Raw genomic sequence first — 21742 nt, 5'->3', positions numbered from 1 at the left:
ATATCGAGTCCGGAAGGTCTTCTTCTGCATATCCTCCTCTCTAACTCTCATCTGATGATAGCCTGAATGGAGATCAATCTTGGAAAATCAACATGCGCCCTGAAGCTGGTCAAATAAATCATCGATCCTCAGGAGTGGATAACGATTTTTCATCTTTAACTTATTCAACTCCTGGTAGTCGATACACAACTGATGCGGCCCATCCTTTTTCTTCACAAATAAGATCGGTGCTCCCTATGGTGAACTACTCGGGACGAATAAATCCCTTGTCTAACAGCTCCTGCAGATGTGTAGACAACTCCTACATCTCTGGAGGTGCTAACCGATAAGGTGACTTGGCTATCGGAGCCACACCTGGAACCAAGTCAATCCGAAAATCCACCTACCTCTTCGGAGGCACTCCAGACAGATCCTCCACGAACATGTCCGGATATTACCGAATAATCGGCACATCATCCATAATCATCTTATCCTTCTCCGGGGTATCCATCACATAGGCCACAAACTCGGAACTTCCCTGCTGAAGATAGCGTCTGGCCCTCGCCGCCGAATAGAGAGCAGGCCCACGTTGAGCACGCTCACCGTGGATCACCAATTCTCCCCCACTTGGGGTTTGAACTCGCACCAACTGTAGCCCATAATCAATCATTGCCCCATTAGGACTCAACCAATCCTTCCCCACAATGACCTTGCTCTCACGCAGGGGAATAGGAACCAAATCAATCAGATACTGGTCGTTGAATAACTCCAACGTATATCCCCGATGAACCTGTGATACGCGCAGTGGACGATCGTCGGTAATATCTACATCTAATGGATAATCCAACTCTCCCAGAGTATCGCCAAACCTCTTGCTAAGCGCAAGAGATACAAAGGATCGGGTAACTCCCGAATCGAATAAAAACAATGCTGGAATATTATTCACCAGGAATGACCCTAAGCAACAATACATACATATAAACATGATAAATAACAAAAATAAAAGGAGAATGAGAAGATGAATACCAATGACCACATCGGGTGATGCACGTGCCTCCTCGACTGTCAACTGAAATGCCCTACTCCGAACAACTGCCGCCTCCACATTGCCCTAGCGGCCATCAGTGATCCTCACGGTTGCCGGAGCATGTACTGCGACTAGTCCCACCGCTGCTAAACTCGGACAATTGGCCTTTTTATGGCCCTTCTATTTGCAATGGAAGCAAATCAGATCAGATCCCTGGGTGGTCATAGTGGTGGTATAATCCCTGCCAAAGTGCCATGTCTTGCCCCACTTGTAGCAGCCCGAACCACCCGATCTGAAAACTCCGTCATGCGCCCCGTCACACTTGCCATAATGGCTCCGACCCTTCTGACCCTTCAATCTAGAATCGGTGCCCTTGGGTTTCTTCACTGAAATCCCATGTCATATGTCCGTGCTCTGCCTTCCTCTTCCCTATATGCTCCAAATCAATTTCCCGCTTCTGGGCCCTAAGTATCATATCATCCAATGTCGAACAGGCGGAAAAACTAACGAAATCCCTTATATTTGATCTCAGCATGTTATGATACCGAGTCTTCCTCATCTCCTCGTCTGCAGCCTATTGGGGTATCAATAAAGCTCTGTCTCAGATTTTGGCGATGATCTCCGCCACGGTCTCAGTCGTCATCCACATATCCAGGAGCTCCCTCGCCAGTTGTTGCACCTCCATAGCCGGTTCAAACTCTAGTTGGAACCGGGTCACAAAGTCTAACCAGTTCATGGCCTCAATAACTGAGGCTCCTAGTGTATATCCAAGCTCCTCTCATCAATATCGAGCTCGCTCCCTCAGACATCCTGCAGCAAACCTCACCTTCGACCCCTCGGGGTAGAAGCTAGTCATCTGAGCACACTCAATATTTGCAATCCAACACCTGACGGTAATGGGGACCTTCACCCCAAAGAAATTTGGCACCCCACATCCCTTGAAATCCTTGAAGGAGAGAGTGCAGGCTTTGTGCTGACTAGCGGCCAGATCGACCCTAAATATATGAAGGTGATCCTCCATCAACTTGATGATACCCTCCTTGATCAACCCAAACATCACTGGGGTCGCCTCAACAATGCCTCTAGTAATCTCATACGCGATAAACTCTTGTAAACCCTCATCAATTAGTTTGATGCCCGAGCCCGAACCAGATCTAGATCCTGAACCTCCTACCCCACCACTTGTTATCACCATGATGAAACATAACACAAAAGAAAAAATCAATACACATACGAAGAGGTTCACACTCTCGAAGTTTCTTGAATTTATCATGGCTTTCCTTGTCTTGGGTATATATCATGTTCTTCCAGTAGTACATGCTCAGTAGTACCTTCCACACCTATCTATACCCTTCCTAAGGACTGTCTTGAATCCTCTGAGTCGCTTCATTTCTATCTAGTACTCCTCTCATACTATAGAGCGCCTTATGTGCCAAGACATATTCCAGGACCTTCCTAGGGTTCCTTTCCTCACCACCCACTACTATCATCTGCAGAAGGAACTCCCTCTAATACCACCTAATTACCACATGATTACAATTTCATACTATCGATACTAGATAATTTTTTGAGTGAAAGGTCTCACACAACAACGGTTGGACTCAAACAGGAGTTGTGCAATAGATTTAAACCTAACCCTTTGAAATTATCTAATCCCATCAATACGTAACCAAGCACATTCATCTACTAGTTAGGTGATATTACCGAGAATTCCTAAAAGCACAAAGCATGCAACATTCGAGCATTAAGCAATTCGAATCATAACATACCCTAATCAGTCCATCCTATCAGATAACCGATGTATACTAGCATGTATATCTATAATTTCATACAATAGGCACATAAAGGCATCGCTCCTAGCATTCTATCATGCAATCCTAAGCAGATCCCTAGTCATAATCTAGCATGTGATTCTCATATCATCGCGTAAAACATGTAACATGTATGAGTATTTTGGGAATGCTTACTTAAGCTCGACTGATTTCATGCATCACACCCCTTTCTTTTATTAAAAATCCCTTAATAAAATGTTTCTTTTTATGAAAAATCTACCAGATCCTCAGTTTGAGTAAGGAGACATCCGAGAGTATGCCCGAATCCCTCAAACCAAGGCTCCGATACCAACTTGTAAAATCCCAAAAATTTCAGACAAAAGTTTTTGTTTTTAAATCATTCTCAAACACTCAATAATCATGTCAAATTAACCAAAATGCATCATAGTAAAAATATCATTAGAGTACATAATCCCAAAATCACATAATGAGGAAAACATGGGCGAATGCGGTGCGATCAGGTCGGGCCCTTCCCTTTCGAGCTGGAAGTACGTGAAACATAAACTAAAAATTGTAAGCACAAAGCTTAGTGAGATTCCCCCAAAATGCCTCATACCATACATACATAACAATCAAAACATAACTGGGTCTATTTTACCCCCTTCGGTATCTTTCAACTTGTACTGTGTCTATTTCACCCTCTTCGATATCTTTTAACCGATATTGGGTTTATTTTATGTGACATCCCCTAATTTCTCGGCCAGAAAAGACCGATTTAATTTATGCTTTTTAAAATCAAATCAGAGAAATCTTTATAAAAGATGTTGCGGAATTGGTCCCCAAAACAAAATATGATAAAAGTTTGTTAAAACCTTTCTTTAAGAAATATCTTTTAACCGATATTGGGTTTATTTCATGTGACATCCCCTAATTTCTCGGCCAGAAAAGACCGATTTAATTTATGCTTTTTAAAATCAAATCAGAGAAATCTTTATAAAAGATGTTGCGGAATTGGTCCCCAAAACAAAATATGATAAAAGTTTGTCAAAACCTTTCTTTAAGAAATATATAATTTCATTTTATATCAAAACTTCGGGATGTCATGTACCGATACAGATCAAAAGCATAAACAAGACATTATAAGCCTTTCAACAGTTATATACAACTACTGGCCTATAATCCAAAAATCTCACGTCATCCTTCGACTATGCTCGGGGTCCACTACCTGTAACATAAAAAGCTGAGTGGGTCAGGCTTGGGAGCCTGGTGAGCATATAGGGTTTTCAACCCACAATAATAATAAACTTATTAAGTTCACCAATCAACAATAACCCTGATTACCCGTTCCCGTTATCCTCACTTTACGTCCCTAAACACTTATCACAAGGGACCTAGCCTAAAGAATATCATCGGGATGGACACTACTGCTAAGGGGTTTCCTCAGCCATACATGTCCTAAAGGCAACCATGAGGGGGTGGAGTACAGCGAATGAACGCCCAAGTTCATTAACACCTACAGGTTGCGGGCCTGCTAGCGTTTCCCACTGGACTGTCTAGAAAACTCTGTGGTCGTCATCCAAACTCCGCTAGATGACTGAATCACAATCACATCGAGGCCTCTCATCACTTTATTTCATCACACACCAACTATCTACCCATGTTTTACCCAACATATTTGTAGATAAAAATACTTATACAGTTTAAAACTTGTATAAAACATCAACTCAACAGTCACCTCAAATAAACAATTAATATATTTACACATAGCACGTATTTTAAGGTAAATACTTCATATCTATGTGTAAAATGAAAGTGACTATACACTCACTTGATTTATAATCGGGCAGCAATTCGTTTCCTAAAATGTTCGTTTCTAATAAAACCGAGAGTTTTATTCAGAAACCGGGCTCTGCGAGGGTCGGGCTTCGAAACCGAAAAGATAAATTTTCCGGGCTTCTCGGGCTCTTCGTGGCGTATTCCGGCGGTTATAATCGATGTCGGGGCTTTGGGGGATGTTAAGATGAAGAAAATATGGAAAAAGGGGCTAAATGTGGCAAAATTCCAAAAGTAACCGAGAAGTCTCGCAAGCCCTCTATTTATAGCAAGTCCGAAGTCGGTGAAAGAATGGGGAGTCAGCATGCGAGGACACGCGGCAGCAGGGCGAAGGCGCGCAACACATGGCTCGCATGTGCGAGGGTCTCGGTGGCAACCGCTGATTGGACCGAGGTCTAGTCCGAGGCTTCGGACGTGGCACCCCCCTGCGAGACTCGGACATGTGATAGAAGACACGCGTCAGATCCTTAGTGGACCACTTCGGATTTGCTCTCCGGTTCGGATGACTCACGAAATCGGATGACTCAGCATAATTTCGGACACGTGTTGGATGCGAAGCGAGGACACATGGCCGAAGTCCACGTATGCGAATTTTCTCGTTTTTGGGGATTTTTCTCGATTTTCGCGCCAAAACTTCTAAAATCTATAACTTTCGCATACGAGCTCCGTTTTTGACGTTCTTTATATGCACGCGTAGGTAAAATTACGTTCTACAACTTTCATTTAGACTTCGTTGGCTAATTTTGAATTTAATTTTTATATTATTATTTTTAACAGACCGGGACAGGAAATCCGTTAAAAATTCATAACTTCTTCATCCGACGTCCGTTTTCCTCAGACTTTTTACCGTTGTGCTACTAATGACGAGACCTTCGATTCTCGTTTAGGTCGTGTCGGCTAAAAATCACTCGATCTAAAATTCGAGTTTTTAGCTGTCTATTGCTAAGCTGAAACGTCGAAAAATCATAACTTCCTCATACGAAGTCAGATTTGGGCGTTCTTTTTATACCTACTCTCAGTTTAACGAACACTACGAGTTTCGTTTAGATCACTAAGGCCAAAAAGTAGTTTATCGAAAACTCACTTTTTACGACATTCGGCCGCGTGCCGGTTTTGTCGCGAAATTCGACAGGTCATAACTTCTTTGTTATAACTCGGATTTCGGCATTCTTTATATATCCGTAATCCTTGTCACGCCCACTACAAGTTTATTAATAGATATCGGCTTTATCTAATATTTAATTTTGACGCTCATTTTTATTCTTAATTAATTAAACCGTAATAATTAAGCATAAAACACATAATTCACATAATATTCACATAATTCCTTTTCATTTCTTTAAAATGAGTTACAAAGGTTAACCTAGACTATAATGTCAATATTAATGTCTAGCCTAGAAACACGGGCATTACATTTCACCCCCTTCGGTATCTTTCAAATGGTATCGGATCTATTTCACCCCCTTCGGTCTCTTTCAACTGGTATCGAATATTTTTCACCCCTACAGCTAAGCATACAATCATATCAACAAGAGTCACAAAGACAACAAGCACATGCAGACATAATAATGAGTGTCACAAAGACAACTGTCATTCTACAAACATAATCCATTGGGTAGGTGTACTTGATGTACACGATGGATTCACATGGATCGGGATCCCAAGCACGTACGCTCAGCGTACACTTTCGTACGTCCCAGTTGGCCAAAACCTTCCTTTAAGGTCTTAATTCGTTAAGACCTAACGTCCAACTCCATATCTAGTTCTCTAGGGACGTCCTAAACAATATAGTTGGCAACTTTATCCTTTTGCATGTCTTAACGAGACTCAAACTATAGATTTAGCATTCTACTATCATTAAATGATTACTAACTCATGCGTGGTTGATCTACAACCATCAAGATACCAGCTTTATGGACCAAGGACCTCAAAAACATCAAAAGAAACATCTCAAAACATCTGGAGTAGCATTTACTCACAAGAGTTCATCCATGGGACTAAAATATGCTAGAATCTTCTCCAAATCTAGATCTAGGCATAGAATGAGAAAGGTCAAACTTTATACCTCCAATAAGCTGGAAAGATTGAATAATCCCTGGATCTACAAGCTCCCACTTTAACATTTAGAAATTAACTCATACCTGGAACGAGTGTTACAACCATGCCACCTCCCATTATTAGTATACAACATCACATAATCCTCTTCAATAGCATACAATTTCTCATGATGCTTTTGCCTCACAATACTAATCAACCGATTATTAAAAAAAACAGAAAGTGCAAATGGCTCATTGGACACCCACTCTTCATTACATAAGCCATTGTTACTTGTAGTGTTTATCCTCGCCATTTCTTTTCCAAAGAAACCCTACAATTACCTAAAGACAAATAAAACGTCGATTGGTTCTAGATTCAAACATGCCTCTTTGAATTTAAATGATAACTTGTTTTAAATGACTTTATTTTAAATCGTATGTTATGGAAAAATATGGTTCCATAGCCTTAAATACTTTAAAATCCACTATTCAAAATATTAAACTTGAGGGTTTAAATACAATATCATAACATAAATCCAAGGAACCACCACACACCCATGACCTCCTCTAATATCTTGAGTCACTACTTTCACACGAATACGCCTTTAATCTTACGTCATTAGTAATAGTGAAATCATAAAAAGAATCTTATGTCTTTCATCTTTATTTATTTGATTTAAGGTTAGCAAATAAACATCATTAGTAATATATCACAAATAGATGCAATGCATTATGCTCATGATTCTTCCTAATTCATCTTCTCTCTCATCCTCATTAGGGTTTCTTCTTTAGTCTTTAGATAGCATGTATAACATATGTAATAGTTAATAGTTAACACAACTCACCTTATATATTTCTCCTTTTTTAATATTTTTGTCTTTTAAGGCTTAAGTATGTTATCATCTCAAGTAATACACATTTGATAGCTAGGCTCACATACAAGTGAGGCATGTCCAAAATACCATCACTTTGGATAATGATCTTTTGTCTCTTATCACATCGTTGTCGTGAATAAACAATCATCATTCGATATGATATTAGTTTTTATCGAATAGAAACTACCTTGTTTCGCTGCTTTGCAAACATGCACCATCTTTATGATTTTGTGGTGTATTGAAAAAAAAAAAAAAAACTATTTATACTGACATTAGAGACGATTGGATGATTTGTATAAACAAATAAACGAGATTATATTTCCTTAATGAGATGTTGGTTTGTTTTGAGTTACAAGATAGTCTGTAAGTTAAAATTGGAACCGTCACAATTTGCAGAATTAAAAGCTTTTATAAAATTTGCTTTTGATCTCGATAAACTACTCAAAATCAATCGACAAGAGCCGAAGTGCTAAGCTAAATTTTGGTCGTTCATTCCAAAATCCAAATTAATAGTCTCATTTGGGCTAGTTGGTTGGTTATTTGGATCATTCGAATACTGGCTTCCAATTTGGATATGAGTCATTAAGATTACTGGATTATCTTCAAAGCATTTAGGTTTTTTGGATAATTATATTATAGGGTTTTTCATCCTTGTATAATTAATAAACTAGAAAATATTAATAATATATATGCTTAATTCCGGTTTTAAACAAAACCCGATTGAAATTACACAAACGTAAAATCAACTTGGTTCGACTCAAAATGGACTTCGATATTCGAAGAAAGTCATTTTCTGTAAGTTTTATTTTCTTAGAATTAGTTAATAGTTATTTGTAAAATCATAAAACAAGATAGATCATTAAAATGATTTATTATATTTTTAATTTCATTTCTTTTTAATCTTTGAGTTCAATCCTAACTAGATATAAATTTCCAGGATATCAAAATCTGTAATTAAGATAAGCATCTAGCAAAAATTTTACGAAATAAAGAATAAAACAAAGATACATACAAAACAACAAATATCTAATATAAAATCATATTCGTAATTAAGATAGACCATTAAAATATCAAAAATAACATCTCTAAGATTATATAAATTTAGTCAAACTTCCAGTCAAAATAGATAACTCAACTCTCATCTCATCTATTATGTGGAGGCAAAGATGAGCCTTCGGTTTTGCATGGAACTGAGCTAACACTACTTGGCCTCTGTAGAAGTTCTCTAGCAAGCTCTTGTAGGTCACTAGTGCCACCCTGTGATGGTGGCATGTCTGCTAGAGCTCTGGTGGCGCTACCACTCATGAATTGACGAGGATCCATTTGCCTCATGATCGATGGTTGTGTGGTCCATGAAGGTGGCACCATGGGTTCAAGAAGTGACGAGAGGTCATAGGAACCAAGGAGTGATGTGGCGGTTGGGAGGTCATTAATGGTTATTCCATGTGGCAGAGCTGTTGAATGTGTTGCCGGGGGTGGTAGAGGAGTTGGACCTTCTAGTGTTGCTAGGTGGGCTTGGAAATAGGAGAGTTCCGCTTGTAGATTTACCACCTGTATCATTGTAAAATTCAGTATTTACATCATATGACAAATATACATGGTCGGTCCTGAAGAATAAAATATCATCAAAGGCCAGGACACGATCAAGAAAAAAAGGACCCCTATTGTTACTATAAGTTTTTATTTTCAAATAAATATATATAATCAAAAAAATTGGGCCCTGTGCAGCTGCCCACTTTGCCCCCCTCAACGCCCCCTATGCAAATATATTTATGAACAAAAATATATATATATATATATATATATATATATATATATATATATATATATATATATATATATATCCCCCTCAACGCCCCCTCAACGCCCCCTATGCAATATATATATATATATATATATATATATATATATATATATATATATATATATATATATATATATATATATATAACAATCAAATAATACATTAAATAAGAACACAAACGTAATTTTTTTTATAAAGCATTAGTAAATTCTATTTATAATGATAGAACATTCATATTCATGATTTGATATATTGTGAAAAGCAGTATATGTTATCTTTGGGCTTTTACGGACCGATCGATCACAATCAACATGTTAAAGCTTATTTTCTTTATCTTGAAAATTTACTAAATATCGTCATTATTATTTATTAGGTTATAAAGAGACACATTTTGATTGTATAATTGTTTTTCATGCTATTTTGAATTTCTCAAAACATTTAGATACTCGTGGATTTATATTTGAAAAGATTAAAATGTCGGTGTATTTGTTTGGTAAGATTTAAAACGGATATGATAGAAATATCTCATGAAGAATTAATTCACCCATTTTTACTTTCTAACGCAACTGAACATTTTCTTCTTAATTTTAGATAAAACCTATTTTAATAATAATAATTGATCTAGTTTTTTAACAACTAGATATTATTATCACCAACTAACAAAAAAAAGCTAAAAAAATAGAACAATTACAAAACATTTTGAATTATTAGGTTTTGCAACCATAAAGTCCAAGTAATAGAGCTTTTCTACATCTATTTGAGAACCAATCAAAAGTGTGAGTAAAAATACTATAAAAAAATGTTGCTTCTTTTCGGTCTAGACGTATGAAAGACGAAACTATTTCTATAACTCCAAATAAGTCAAATAGTAACAAAATAGTAACCTCGATAGCCTTCTTCTTTATACTTGGTAAAGAAATCATCTCCACCCAAGACAATAATTCAACAATAGAAAGGAAAAGAGGGAATTTAAGGTCTAAATATTGATCTTGTTGACGGATGAGGTTTTTTATAATCCGTTAACGAAGAGCTTTTTAAAACGAATTTGGAATTTGAAATAATTTTATTTAATGTTTTGCTACCAAACAATGAATTATATGGACTTTTAATTCCAAATCCATTAAAATCCTAGGAAATTCGTCAATCCAAACACCTCCTGATTTTGATGCTTTTTAAAAAAAAATTAAGAAAAGCTTTTTTAAGGGCGTCTCTAAGGATGGATGGTGTCGATGGTTCTTCATGACGGGTTCATTGTGGTACAGCCAACTACACGGCTTTGAGAAGATGAGGTACGACCAAATGGGAAAGGTCACAAGCATTAATATTTAGTAACAAAATTTAATCATTTCAATGGTTAAATTTTTGATAAAACTGCATAAATGGTCCCTGTGGTTAGCTGGAAATTGTCACTTTGGTCCAAAAAAGTTTGGACTAGCACCAGAGGTCCAAACTTTTCATTTTGTTGCAAGTTTGATCCAATTTGCTTTAAACTTTTTTATAATGACGATTTTACCCTTACCTTTTCCTTTTTCAATTTTATTTATGTATTTAAATATTTGATTGATTAAAAAAATAAAAAATAAATAAAAACAAAAAACAAAACTCTCTCTCTCTTTCATAAACGACCACTTTGTTTTTTTTTTTTTTTTTTTTTTTGTGAAACCCAAAAGGAGGAAGCAGCCTCCATCACCAACTCATCGGAGAAACACCATCCAAACACCCCTCGTTGCTGCTTCATTCCCTGACCATGGCGACACCAAGAAATACCCCAACACCACCGAGGACCACCTTGCTCCACCACGTCACCATCGTAGCTGCCCACCACCCTCTACTCCCCCACTGCCTTTACCGATCAAACCCAATCCAACTCCCTTCCCTTCACTTCGTTCTCGTTGGAAGGAAATCAAAACAGGAGGCATCAAGGGCAGCAACGAGGACGAACCGAGAATGGGGTGGCGCTGAATAGATCTGAAAAATCGATAGCGGGTTCGACTGTGCGCAATTTTCCCAAACGAGAATGAGGACGAAGACGAACAGATCTGAACTGATGGAGAAGACGAACCGAGAATGGGGATGACGCTGTAAACCGATCTTGACTGTGCGCAATTTTCCCAAACCGTTGTTTCTCTTTCTTCGTCGGATCTTGCTAGGGTTTTCCCTTCTTCTCCATCGTCGCTGCTATGATAGCGAGTTCGACTTGTTGAAGTAGTAACTCTACGATTTAGGGTTTGCCCACCACCCTCTACTCCCCCGTTTCCTTTCTCCGACCAGGTGGTGGTTTCTGGTGGCTAGTATGGTGATGAATGTGAGGAAGTTTGGTCTCCTGAACAGTGGTTAAGATGGATGCGAGACACACTCATCTCCTCGGATGTAATATGACCGGAGAAGATGAAGTTGTGGGTTGTGCCTGATGATGCTGAAATTGGTGAGGATGGCCTGCCAGAGGCGGCGGTCGGTGGTTTATGGTGGATGGTGGAGGTTTCTTTGGTGGGGAAAAAGAAATAAGGTACAGAGTAAAGGGGAATGGATTTCAACGAGAGAGAGAGAGAGAGAGAGAGAGAGAGAGATTTTTATTTTCTTGTTTTAGAGAGAGAGAGAGAGCGATTTATTTTTATTTTAATTTTCTTGTTTTTTTTTTAAATCAGAAAAACAAATAAGAAAAAAGAGAAAATCATATTAACAGGGACATATCCGTCATTTTGAAAATAATCAAAACAGATTGGACCAAAGACGCAAGAAAATGAAAGTTTTTGACCACTGGTGCTAGTCCAAACCTTTTTGGACCAAAGTGGCAATTTTCGACATACCACAGGGACCATTTATGTAGTTTAGTCTAAATTTTTTAATTTTTTGTTGCTTTTTTAGAAATTAAAAACTTTATTCTTATAACTCTCCTATGTTTCTCATATGTTATATAAAATTTTCTTATATAATTTATATAAATCTACTCATATAATTTATCATATGTTATATAATATCTACTTATATAATTTATCATATTTAACAAAACTCATATTTAAAAAAAAAACATTGATTTATACTAATAATTAAATACATTGAAAACGATCAAATGTTTACAAAATGATTTTTAATCTTTGATTTTTTTTGAAGTTTTTAAAATTTTGACAAATAAAATTTAATAAGATGTATGTCTAAAAATATATCCATTTTTATTTTGTATTATTATATATATATACTAACTATACAAAAAACTAATATATATATATATATATATATATATATATATATATATATATATATATATATATATATATTTGAAAGGCAACATATATTAAACAGAAGAGCAAAAACCCAGCCAGGAACTAGGGCGTTCAAAAAAGAATTACATGGGATTGATCGATATTCTAGGAGATAAAATCCACAGATTCCTATCTATCTTCACTCTGTTGGCCTTACTGTCAATCCAAAGGAAAGACTCCCTTTGGATTTGGAGGAAAATATCCTCCGCCTTTTTAAAATACTTCTTAAAAGTTGTCTCGTTTCAAATATATATATATATATATATATATATATATATATATATATATATATATATATATATATATATATATATATATATGAAATTTAGGGGCCAAAATATAAAAAAGTTTTAATAAAATTTACCATCTTTATTTTTATACCAAAATGATATAAAAAAATATTAAGATGGTGATTTACTTCCGATCTATATTGTTTTATGTCATCTTATATACCAAAAAATACATTTAATTTGTATAAATTGTCAAAACACCTTTCAAATTTACTAGATTTTTACAAATATATTTATATCTTAACGATACACAATATATAAACAAAAGTGGTGCAATTAATTTAATTTAATTATATAAAATTTATAAATAATAATAACTTTATTATGTGCGTTGTTTATTTATTTTGTTTGTTAGTTATTAAAGTAATTATTAGTTGTTTATTTATTTTTTTTGTTAGTAATTAGAGTAATTATTAGTTATTAAAATCATAAAAGTCATTAAAACATTATTGCTAACATATTGTTTTATATATAAGGTCAATTATATAATTTGTAAAATTATTAAATTCATTAAAAATTATATAAAACACTACCTTGTAATCAAATTAACACAATCACTTACTTTTAGTTAAATAATGATTTACATATCATTTAATTTTAATATATCACTCGTTCGTATCATGTAATTGAGAAAATATAATATAAAAAGAAGATAGATGGTTCACCATCATAAGGTCTCTAATCAGCGGGGACGCCTTGGGCATTATTATGGTTATGGTGTGACTAATAGATTATATCGACATTGTATAAACTATACGACATGTATAACACATAATTTTATGGTTAGTTTAAAAATAAATTATTTAACATTTTTCTAATTTTGATTATGAATATTATTTCAAGTATCTAATGATCTTCTCATTATAATGTATTATGAATTTTAATATAACGTTATTTTTACTATTATTATTTTTAATTTAATATAACATCCGATTTTAAGATGTTTTCTATTTCGGGATAGCGGATCGTAATTTGATCAAATAAAGGTCTCAGGCTTCAATGGTCAAAATTGGGACTTTATTAGATGATTGATTATGTCGATTAAGTAATTTAAGCCCATGGTTTATGTATTGGATCCAAAAAGGGTAAATTGGAAAAAAAAAAACAAAGTGATATTTTTGGGATTTGTGCATGTATTAATGAATTAAGCTCTGTATCCATTGAGTCAAAAGTAAATGGATATAATTGTAAGAGTTGTTAATACCTTTGTGTATATATAAATATCACTGAAAACGGATTTGGAGCAAAAAAGTTATGATTCTTTGAAGCTGGAATGAAATTTGAAAAATGCGTCATCACGACATTGTAAGAAGGTTACCATGGCGCGGTAAGTTGTAAGTCAAGCCCATAAGATTAGGTTTTCCCATGTATTTAAAGGCGCTATCTTTGTGTTTTAGGTCATTTTCAGCCTCCATCACATTAGAGAGCAAACCTTAGCCTCCATTTTCATAGAATGAGCTCCTTATCTCTCTTCTCATCAATGTTCTAGTGTTTTTATGTCTTTAGAGTTTCGTGTTCTTGAAAGACTTGGTTTTGAATGGATTAAGTCGTCTCATCGGACTGAATGGATTAAGTCGTCTTGGAGTTGTTGGATTGGGACAACTGTGGCGTGGTTTCTGGGTTTTCTAATGTGCACCTGTTAGTGAGAATACTCGATTGTTTTGTCCTTTTATGACCACGACGCGGTCAAGAGTTTTGGCAGTCGCGCGATGGTCAAGGATGGTTAACCGTTGACTTTTTGACTAATTTGACTTTTGGTTAAACTTTGGTAGAATTTAGTATTTGATTAAGTACTGGTATCAGTTTGGCATTAGGTAGCTTGGCTTAGTTGTATAGTTGTTGAGGTCGTTAATGAGCTTCTATTGATTAGCTCAAGTGAGTCTTTTCACTATACAGTAGGACACTAGGTGTCAAGCTATGCTTGTTGTCTTTGTGACTCTTTTTTGTATGCTTATACGCTTGTTGGGCTAGGTCTGCTGCGCTGGGCCCTTTATATGCATGTTGGGTTGAAACATAATCATTGGGGTAGACCCGTTACTATATGATATATGGTATTTTGGGTACTCACTAATCTTTGTGCTTACAATTTATGTTAAAATGTTGTAGGTGCTTCTAGTAGCAAATGGAAATGTCCGATGTGATTGCATTGCATCTACTTACTGATTTTGGGATGTTACGCATTATGACTTTATTACTCTGATTTTTATTAACAAAACCTTGAATGATTACTGATTGTGGTCGTATGGAAAGTTTCATTCGGATTTTAAAATTGAAAAAATTGTTTTGAAATTTTGGGATGTTACAATTAATATAGAAATTACTTATTTGGAAAATTTTCATTATAATAAAATAATTAATTTAGCATTACAAATTATGTTATATATTTAAAAATGTATTTATCTTCTTAGCTATCAAAAATAGTCATTTTCTTTAAATTTTGTGTTTAATAGTTTATTTAAATTAACAAATTAAATACATTAGAATATAAATTCAAAATGTTATATTATTAAAATAATAATATTTTACAGTAATATATTTAAATTAATAGTATAGTAAGTTGAAAGTTAAAAAATATAACATTAACAACAAAATAGTTTGATACCCGTATATAGTTAAAAATGTTAGCATAAAAAATAAAATAATTTAACTATCAAGTTTGCAGTAGATATAAAATCTTTAATTCAAATATAATAAACTTAATCATTTAATTCTTGGTAAACTTTTATTTAGTTTAAAAATGATATAATAATTTTAAGACATAAAAATCCTAAAATTTTAACTTACTTATTTTAAACAATATATTTATAAACATAAATATTTACTATCTTATAAAATATGTTACGGTTATAATTTGTTCGAAAAATAAATTCATCCTATATCGTATTAAACTAATTTATTAATATATGAAAACTATTTAATATTTTAATTTTAATGTTAACTATTCAACTATCAGCTTAATATATATAGTTTATTAATTTAAATATATTGTTGGTATGAACTATTACCATTTTAATGCTATAATTTTTTAATTTCTAAGATTATTATACTTATTTGTTAATTTAAGTAGGATATTGAACAAAAAATATATATATATATATATAATTATTTAACAATATCATGAATAACAAAACACACACACACACACATATATATATATATATATATATATATATATATATATATTATCAAATGGTTCACAATAATTATAATATTTTATTATCAACTTTGTATAAAAACTATTATTTCATACTTACTAAGACTCACATATAAAGTTATTTTAGAGAGCATATATCTGAAATTATTTTAACTGTATAATTAGATTCTACATAATGTACGAGAATTCGCCTACTTCAATATATACATAATGATCTTTTTATAAACTATAAATGAATAAAGATAAAATCTTAAAGACCAAAATTAACATATGAAAGTTTGACACCATTTTGATGTAAATAAATAGTATAATATTAATTTGGTGTGATACTATTTATTTACACAAAAATAGTGCATCAAATAGAAGGGAAATGATTTACACCAAAATGGTGTAAAAAGAGATTTGGAATTTAGTTGGAGAAGAATGATTGAAGTGATTTTCTAAAATTTGAAGTTAAAAAGTTGTAGAAAGGCTTACTTAAATAGTACTCATTCTATCACATATTTATTGTCAACTGTTGACTTTTGAATTCTTTATTTTTCAACTTTGACCTTAAATATTTTTATTTGTGTTATAAATTATTTTATAAAACTTATAATAATGAAAAGACATTTAATACACAATCCATTCATAAATTTAACATCAAGTATAATCATTCAAAAACAAAAATATTTAAGGTCAAAGTTGAAGAATAAAGACTTCAAAAATCAAAAGTGGACAATAAATTTGGGACGGGGGTAGTATTAAACTTTGTAAAAACTATCATGAGATTCTCTAATGTGAGTTTGATTGATGTAATAAAAACTACATCAATTAAGATGAACATTTTTGACATATAGAATAAGCATCATACATTTATAACTTTCAGGTGATATCCAATTTTTAGGTTGTATGATGGAGATAATCAATGTCGATATAGGAAGGCCCGAGAAAGGGTGTGGAAGCAAGTTACTATTGGGAACACCACTTCGGATGTCCGAATATCGGAGTTTAACAAGATACACTTGTCGAGCTTCTCCTGTAACTATCTTCTTCTTTATCTTGTACTTTATGCTTTTCTAAGTGATGGAAGAAAAAGAACCTAGAGATTACCATTTCCATGTATTTAAAAAAATGAGTGATGAAACTAGAAGAGAGAAAAACTAACACGACAGTATAACACTAATACCGTAAATGGATGCATACATACTACCCTCCATGACAATATGACACTAAGACCATATGTTATGGTCTTCACGACCACAACCTCCTATCTCCACGTCACCATCATCGTCTTCCTCAACATAGTCAGGATGGTGCTCAACATCATCTTCTTCGTGGTCTGCAAGAGAGAAGAAGAAAGGAAGAGAGAGAAGAAGAGAGGAGAAGAGAGACCTGATTGGTCGTCCTCCTCCGTCCTCCCCAACACGAACCACCACGACCACGAGCCACGACGAGGCAACGAGATGGTGTGCACGATCGTGGTTCGTGGCCAGCCAGACAACAGAGGCTTTCGTCTTGGATATACGTGACGACCTAATATCGTGAATGGCTACCACCCTCAGATTCAAAGAAACACCCAAAATGACTATAGTATATAAGTAATCAACAAAGTATTTCACAACATTAGTTCCGTTTCCTAAAAACATTAACTTTAAGATCAGAAAAACTCAAACTCTAAAATAATTTTGGTGATATATTTATAATACTTAGTAAGAAGTAAATAATTTTTTTTATTATTATTATAAATAGAAGTCCATAGTTAATTATAATTTATACTAATTACGCTTTTTATAATATTGTCCCTATAGCCAATAGGTTTGTATAATGTAAAGGAGTGAAATTTTCGTTTTTGTGAACCTCTGAATTTGGGAAAGCTGTAGCTTTTCTCATATAGTTAGGGCGTTTTAATTGATAAACAAACTATTTTAGCAAGCTATGTATCTAACTGAAACGTAACATTTATTTTTAAACCTTTTTTTTTAAATCACAATTAGTTAATTAATAAGTAATTATATATCTTTCATTATTTAAAAAAAATATAAATAATACTTAATATTAATTGATTTATTACATAATTTCTTTATAAAACTCCAAATGTTATATGATTATGTCAGTTCTTATTTCTTTTTTTTTTACTAAATACGGAAAAAAATGTAATGAACAATTTTATGAGTGAAACAAAAGGCCGACAATCTCCTTGAAATACCAACGAATCAGGTTTTTAGTTGGAACGAAAACCGACCAAATTAAGCCAATTATTATTATTCAATCAAAACAATTCTCTCCATTGATTTCATCAATTTCTTTAATTATTGTACTAACTACTAAATATATTTTTAAATATGTAATAAATAGAATAACCATTGAAAAAACGAAAATATTGCATTCATTTTTCTAAATATATTTTTAAATATGTAATAAATAGAATAACCATTGAAAAAACGAAAATATTGCATTCATTTTTCTAAATATATAATTATATATAGATCTAATACATTTTAAGACAATCCATATTTTGTTTTTTCTTGAAATATATATGGAAGACATAATTAAATAATTTGATTGATTATTATTTTTTTTTAATTTCAAATTCATATATGATTGTTTGTTCGTTTAAAATATCCTCGTTATTAAATTCAAATTCATATTTGATTTTAATATAATTAAAATATTTATTTAGCAATTGCTTGTTCGTTTAAAATTTTATTTAGCAATTGCTTGTTCGTTTAAAATATCCTCGTTATTAGGCTTTTAAGACCTACTTCGTAGATCATAATACGATTGTTTATTAAAGAAGTTCCTTTTACGACCCAGGGTTAGATATGCAATGTAAACTAAAGTATGATTTGATTATGAAATATTGACATATGACATATGACAACTCAAAACCTTGAAGTTTACTCAACATGACAACTATTCAAACCAAAAAGAAACAGACTTTGTGGAGATCCCCACACAAAGCTTTATCTTCATATATGTATTTCTCTTTAAATCTTTTGATTAATTTGTTATATACGCAATGAAAGTGTTTTAACACTGTTATATTCTATGTGTTGGTTTTTTATTTTCCAGTCTTATATTGGTATGAATTCATCTATTTAATTTGATATCTAGTCATATTTTTAGTGTGAGGTTATGTCAATTGGGTAATGTTTTCGGCATGTTAGCTTTCAATTCGTATATATAATTTGTTTGGTTCATACTATATATATATATATATATATATATATATATATATATGTATATATATATATATAACATAACGTTTCAATTTAATTAATAGATTAATTTAAACATTTAAAAGAACATTGTGATGCCTATTTTTTTTTTCTCAAGCTACTACTATATCTCATTCTACTCAAAGTAACAATTATTATTATTGTCATTGTCCGTTGAAAATATGAAAAAGTACTTATTAACTAAGAGAAATTAAATATCTTTCTACTTTTTGTTCCTAAAAATCTTCTTACCCAATTAAATGATGACATGTGTCACATTTAATGTTCATTTAATGATATCTAAGTATAATAAAATGACACATGTAATCATTTAATTGGATAGGAGGATTTGTAGGAACAAAATTAGAAGGATATTTAATTTCTCATTAACTATATGTATATATACGTGACATTACACTGTATCGCCGTTGATAATGCGAAGATGGAATCACATTTTAATTTCTCGTGTAATTTTACACGCCAAGACGTCCGGTGAGGCACACTAAAGTTAATCTCATAATTTAAGAATCACGTTCATAGAATGATATTTGTGTAATACAACGTGATTTTCAAGTCAGATATGCTATCAAAGATTTGAAAACACAATGGTATACACGCTAGTAATGGACATAAGTATCTAACTTGAAGATATAGGTTCGCCCCAAAAAGGATGTACTATTTTTAATTATATATAGTAAGATCCCAATTACTCAAGATGATAAAATTGGTGGAATTAGGAAAAGAAATCAAAGGGTTTTCCCATTAAAGAAACTAATTGTTGATAAAACTAGTTTTGATTCGAGAATAATCGATAACATTAGAAGATAGAAAGAAAGATCGTTAAAATATTTGATTGAAGTTAATAGCTATACAAGCATTGTGAAAATATTGTTTTCCAAAATAAGACTTAACTTCATTTTGTAAGCATTAATTACTTAGATTTACTACAAATAAACTTGTTGCGTTTTATAAGTATAAGAAATATAATTACATTTACCAACAAATTAATATTTAAAAGACACACACATATACCCTTATTTCGTATATTATACCAATAAAAAGAAAATTATTGTCGGGTGTATGTACAACAGTACAAGTGAAAACTAATTCAGTATATGTTTGTAACCGAAGAAATTAATATCTATGTCACTAGCATATATAAAGTACAATAGTCAAACAGTCAATACAAGTATACAACTATTTAATTATCAAACATAACGTCAAACAAGGACCCCGAAATATTGGTTTCATTTCGGCTTTGTGTGTATAAAAGAAAGACAAGATGTCGCATTATTTACAAATGAAACTATTAAAATAAAGTTCAGTTTATATACGTATATTATCACTAAAATATGATATTGACACGTAACGCTCTTATCGCATGAAAATTAAATAAAAAAACACAATATCATTTAATTTGTGTAGCAAGTGTTGTAAAAGCAATATAATTCAGTGCACTATATGTGTATTGTTTGAGAGAGATAATGATGAAACCTGTTGTTGAAGAGCAAAGATGTGAGAAACACAGCCATAGACGGGGTCTTTAAGTCTCGCCTGAGCTTCATAACAAATGGTGACCACCGCATCATGCCGCCTTTGAACAGGAAGATGGAACAAGAGTTTAGAGACATTGCTTGCTCCAAACACTTTATGCACGGCCGCAAAATGGGCTGCACCTTGATCAGAATCGAAATAGGGTGCAAATATACACCCTGCAACGCATTTCCTCCTCAAGAACTTGCAAGCTCCGCAAGGCCCGCCACCACTACTTCCACCGCCGCCGCCGCCACTGGTGCTACTAGTGCTAGGATTTGAACTCATTTTGATGTGGGTTTTCTGGGTTTTATAGAATATTGAACATGGGATAATTAGGGTTTGTGATCAGAGAGAGAGAGAGAGAGAGAGAGAGAGAGAGAGAGAGAGAGAGAGAGAGAGAGAGAGAGAGAGAGAGAGAGAGAGAGAGAGAGAGAGAGAGAGAGAGAGAGAGAGACAGAGAATTTAGGGTTTGGTGTGTGGTTTGAGAAGAGAGGGATTATAAGAAGAAAATAAAAGCTTTGAAGGCACGCCAAGAAGCAAACCCGAAATTAGACAGATTGCGTGAAGCAAACATACCATACAACCAGCTGCTTATTCTTCATCTCGTGAACTCGGATACACAACTCCCATGCTTTCTCTCTCTAGATTTCTCTCTCTATATATGTATGTATAGTATAGGTACGTATATATATGTATATCTTTTGATGATGAGTTGGTATATATGCATATCTATAGATACAAGATTGCTTTACACAACAAAAGATGTAAAGAAATTTTACTTTATGTCATTATGAATTCGACAAATGCACTTTGCACCCTATACTTTAATGTTTAGAATGATAGTCCTCAACTATACAATAATCAAATTGTCAATTTAAGGAATTTAAACATCACACCCTTGCTAATGATAACTCGGATTTAATATCCGTTGCTAGCTAGTCTGACAGTACTTATAAAAATAAAATTTTAATTCAAG

At 33.3% G+C, this 21742-nt stretch overlaps 1 protein-coding gene across 1 annotated transcript; it reads right to left on the bottom strand.

The window, feature by feature from the left end:
- Positions 1–8585: 8585 nt before the first annotated feature.
- On the bottom strand, positions 8586–21407 carry LOC145163199 (LOB domain-containing protein 30-like). The gene is made up of 2 exons (XM_079082059.1): positions 20725–21407; positions 8586–9073 (listed from the first exon to the last, which is right to left on the bottom strand). Exons 1-2 carry the CDS (start codon positions 21049–21051, stop codon positions 8666–8668), a joined length of 735 nt encoding a protein of 244 aa, XP_078938185.1. The 5' UTR covers positions 21052–21407; the 3' UTR covers positions 8586–8665.
- Between the last annotated feature and the right edge of the window lie 335 nt (positions 21408–21742).

This window comes from Lactuca virosa, chromosome 3, assembly GCF_052849685.1.
Source record: "Lactuca virosa cultivar CGN04683 chromosome 3, Lactuca_virosa_CGN04683_v6, whole genome shotgun sequence".
Classification (NCBI taxonomy): Eukaryota; Viridiplantae; Streptophyta; class Magnoliopsida; order Asterales; family Asteraceae; genus Lactuca; species Lactuca virosa.
This window is presented reverse-complemented; position numbering and strand designations above follow the sequence as displayed.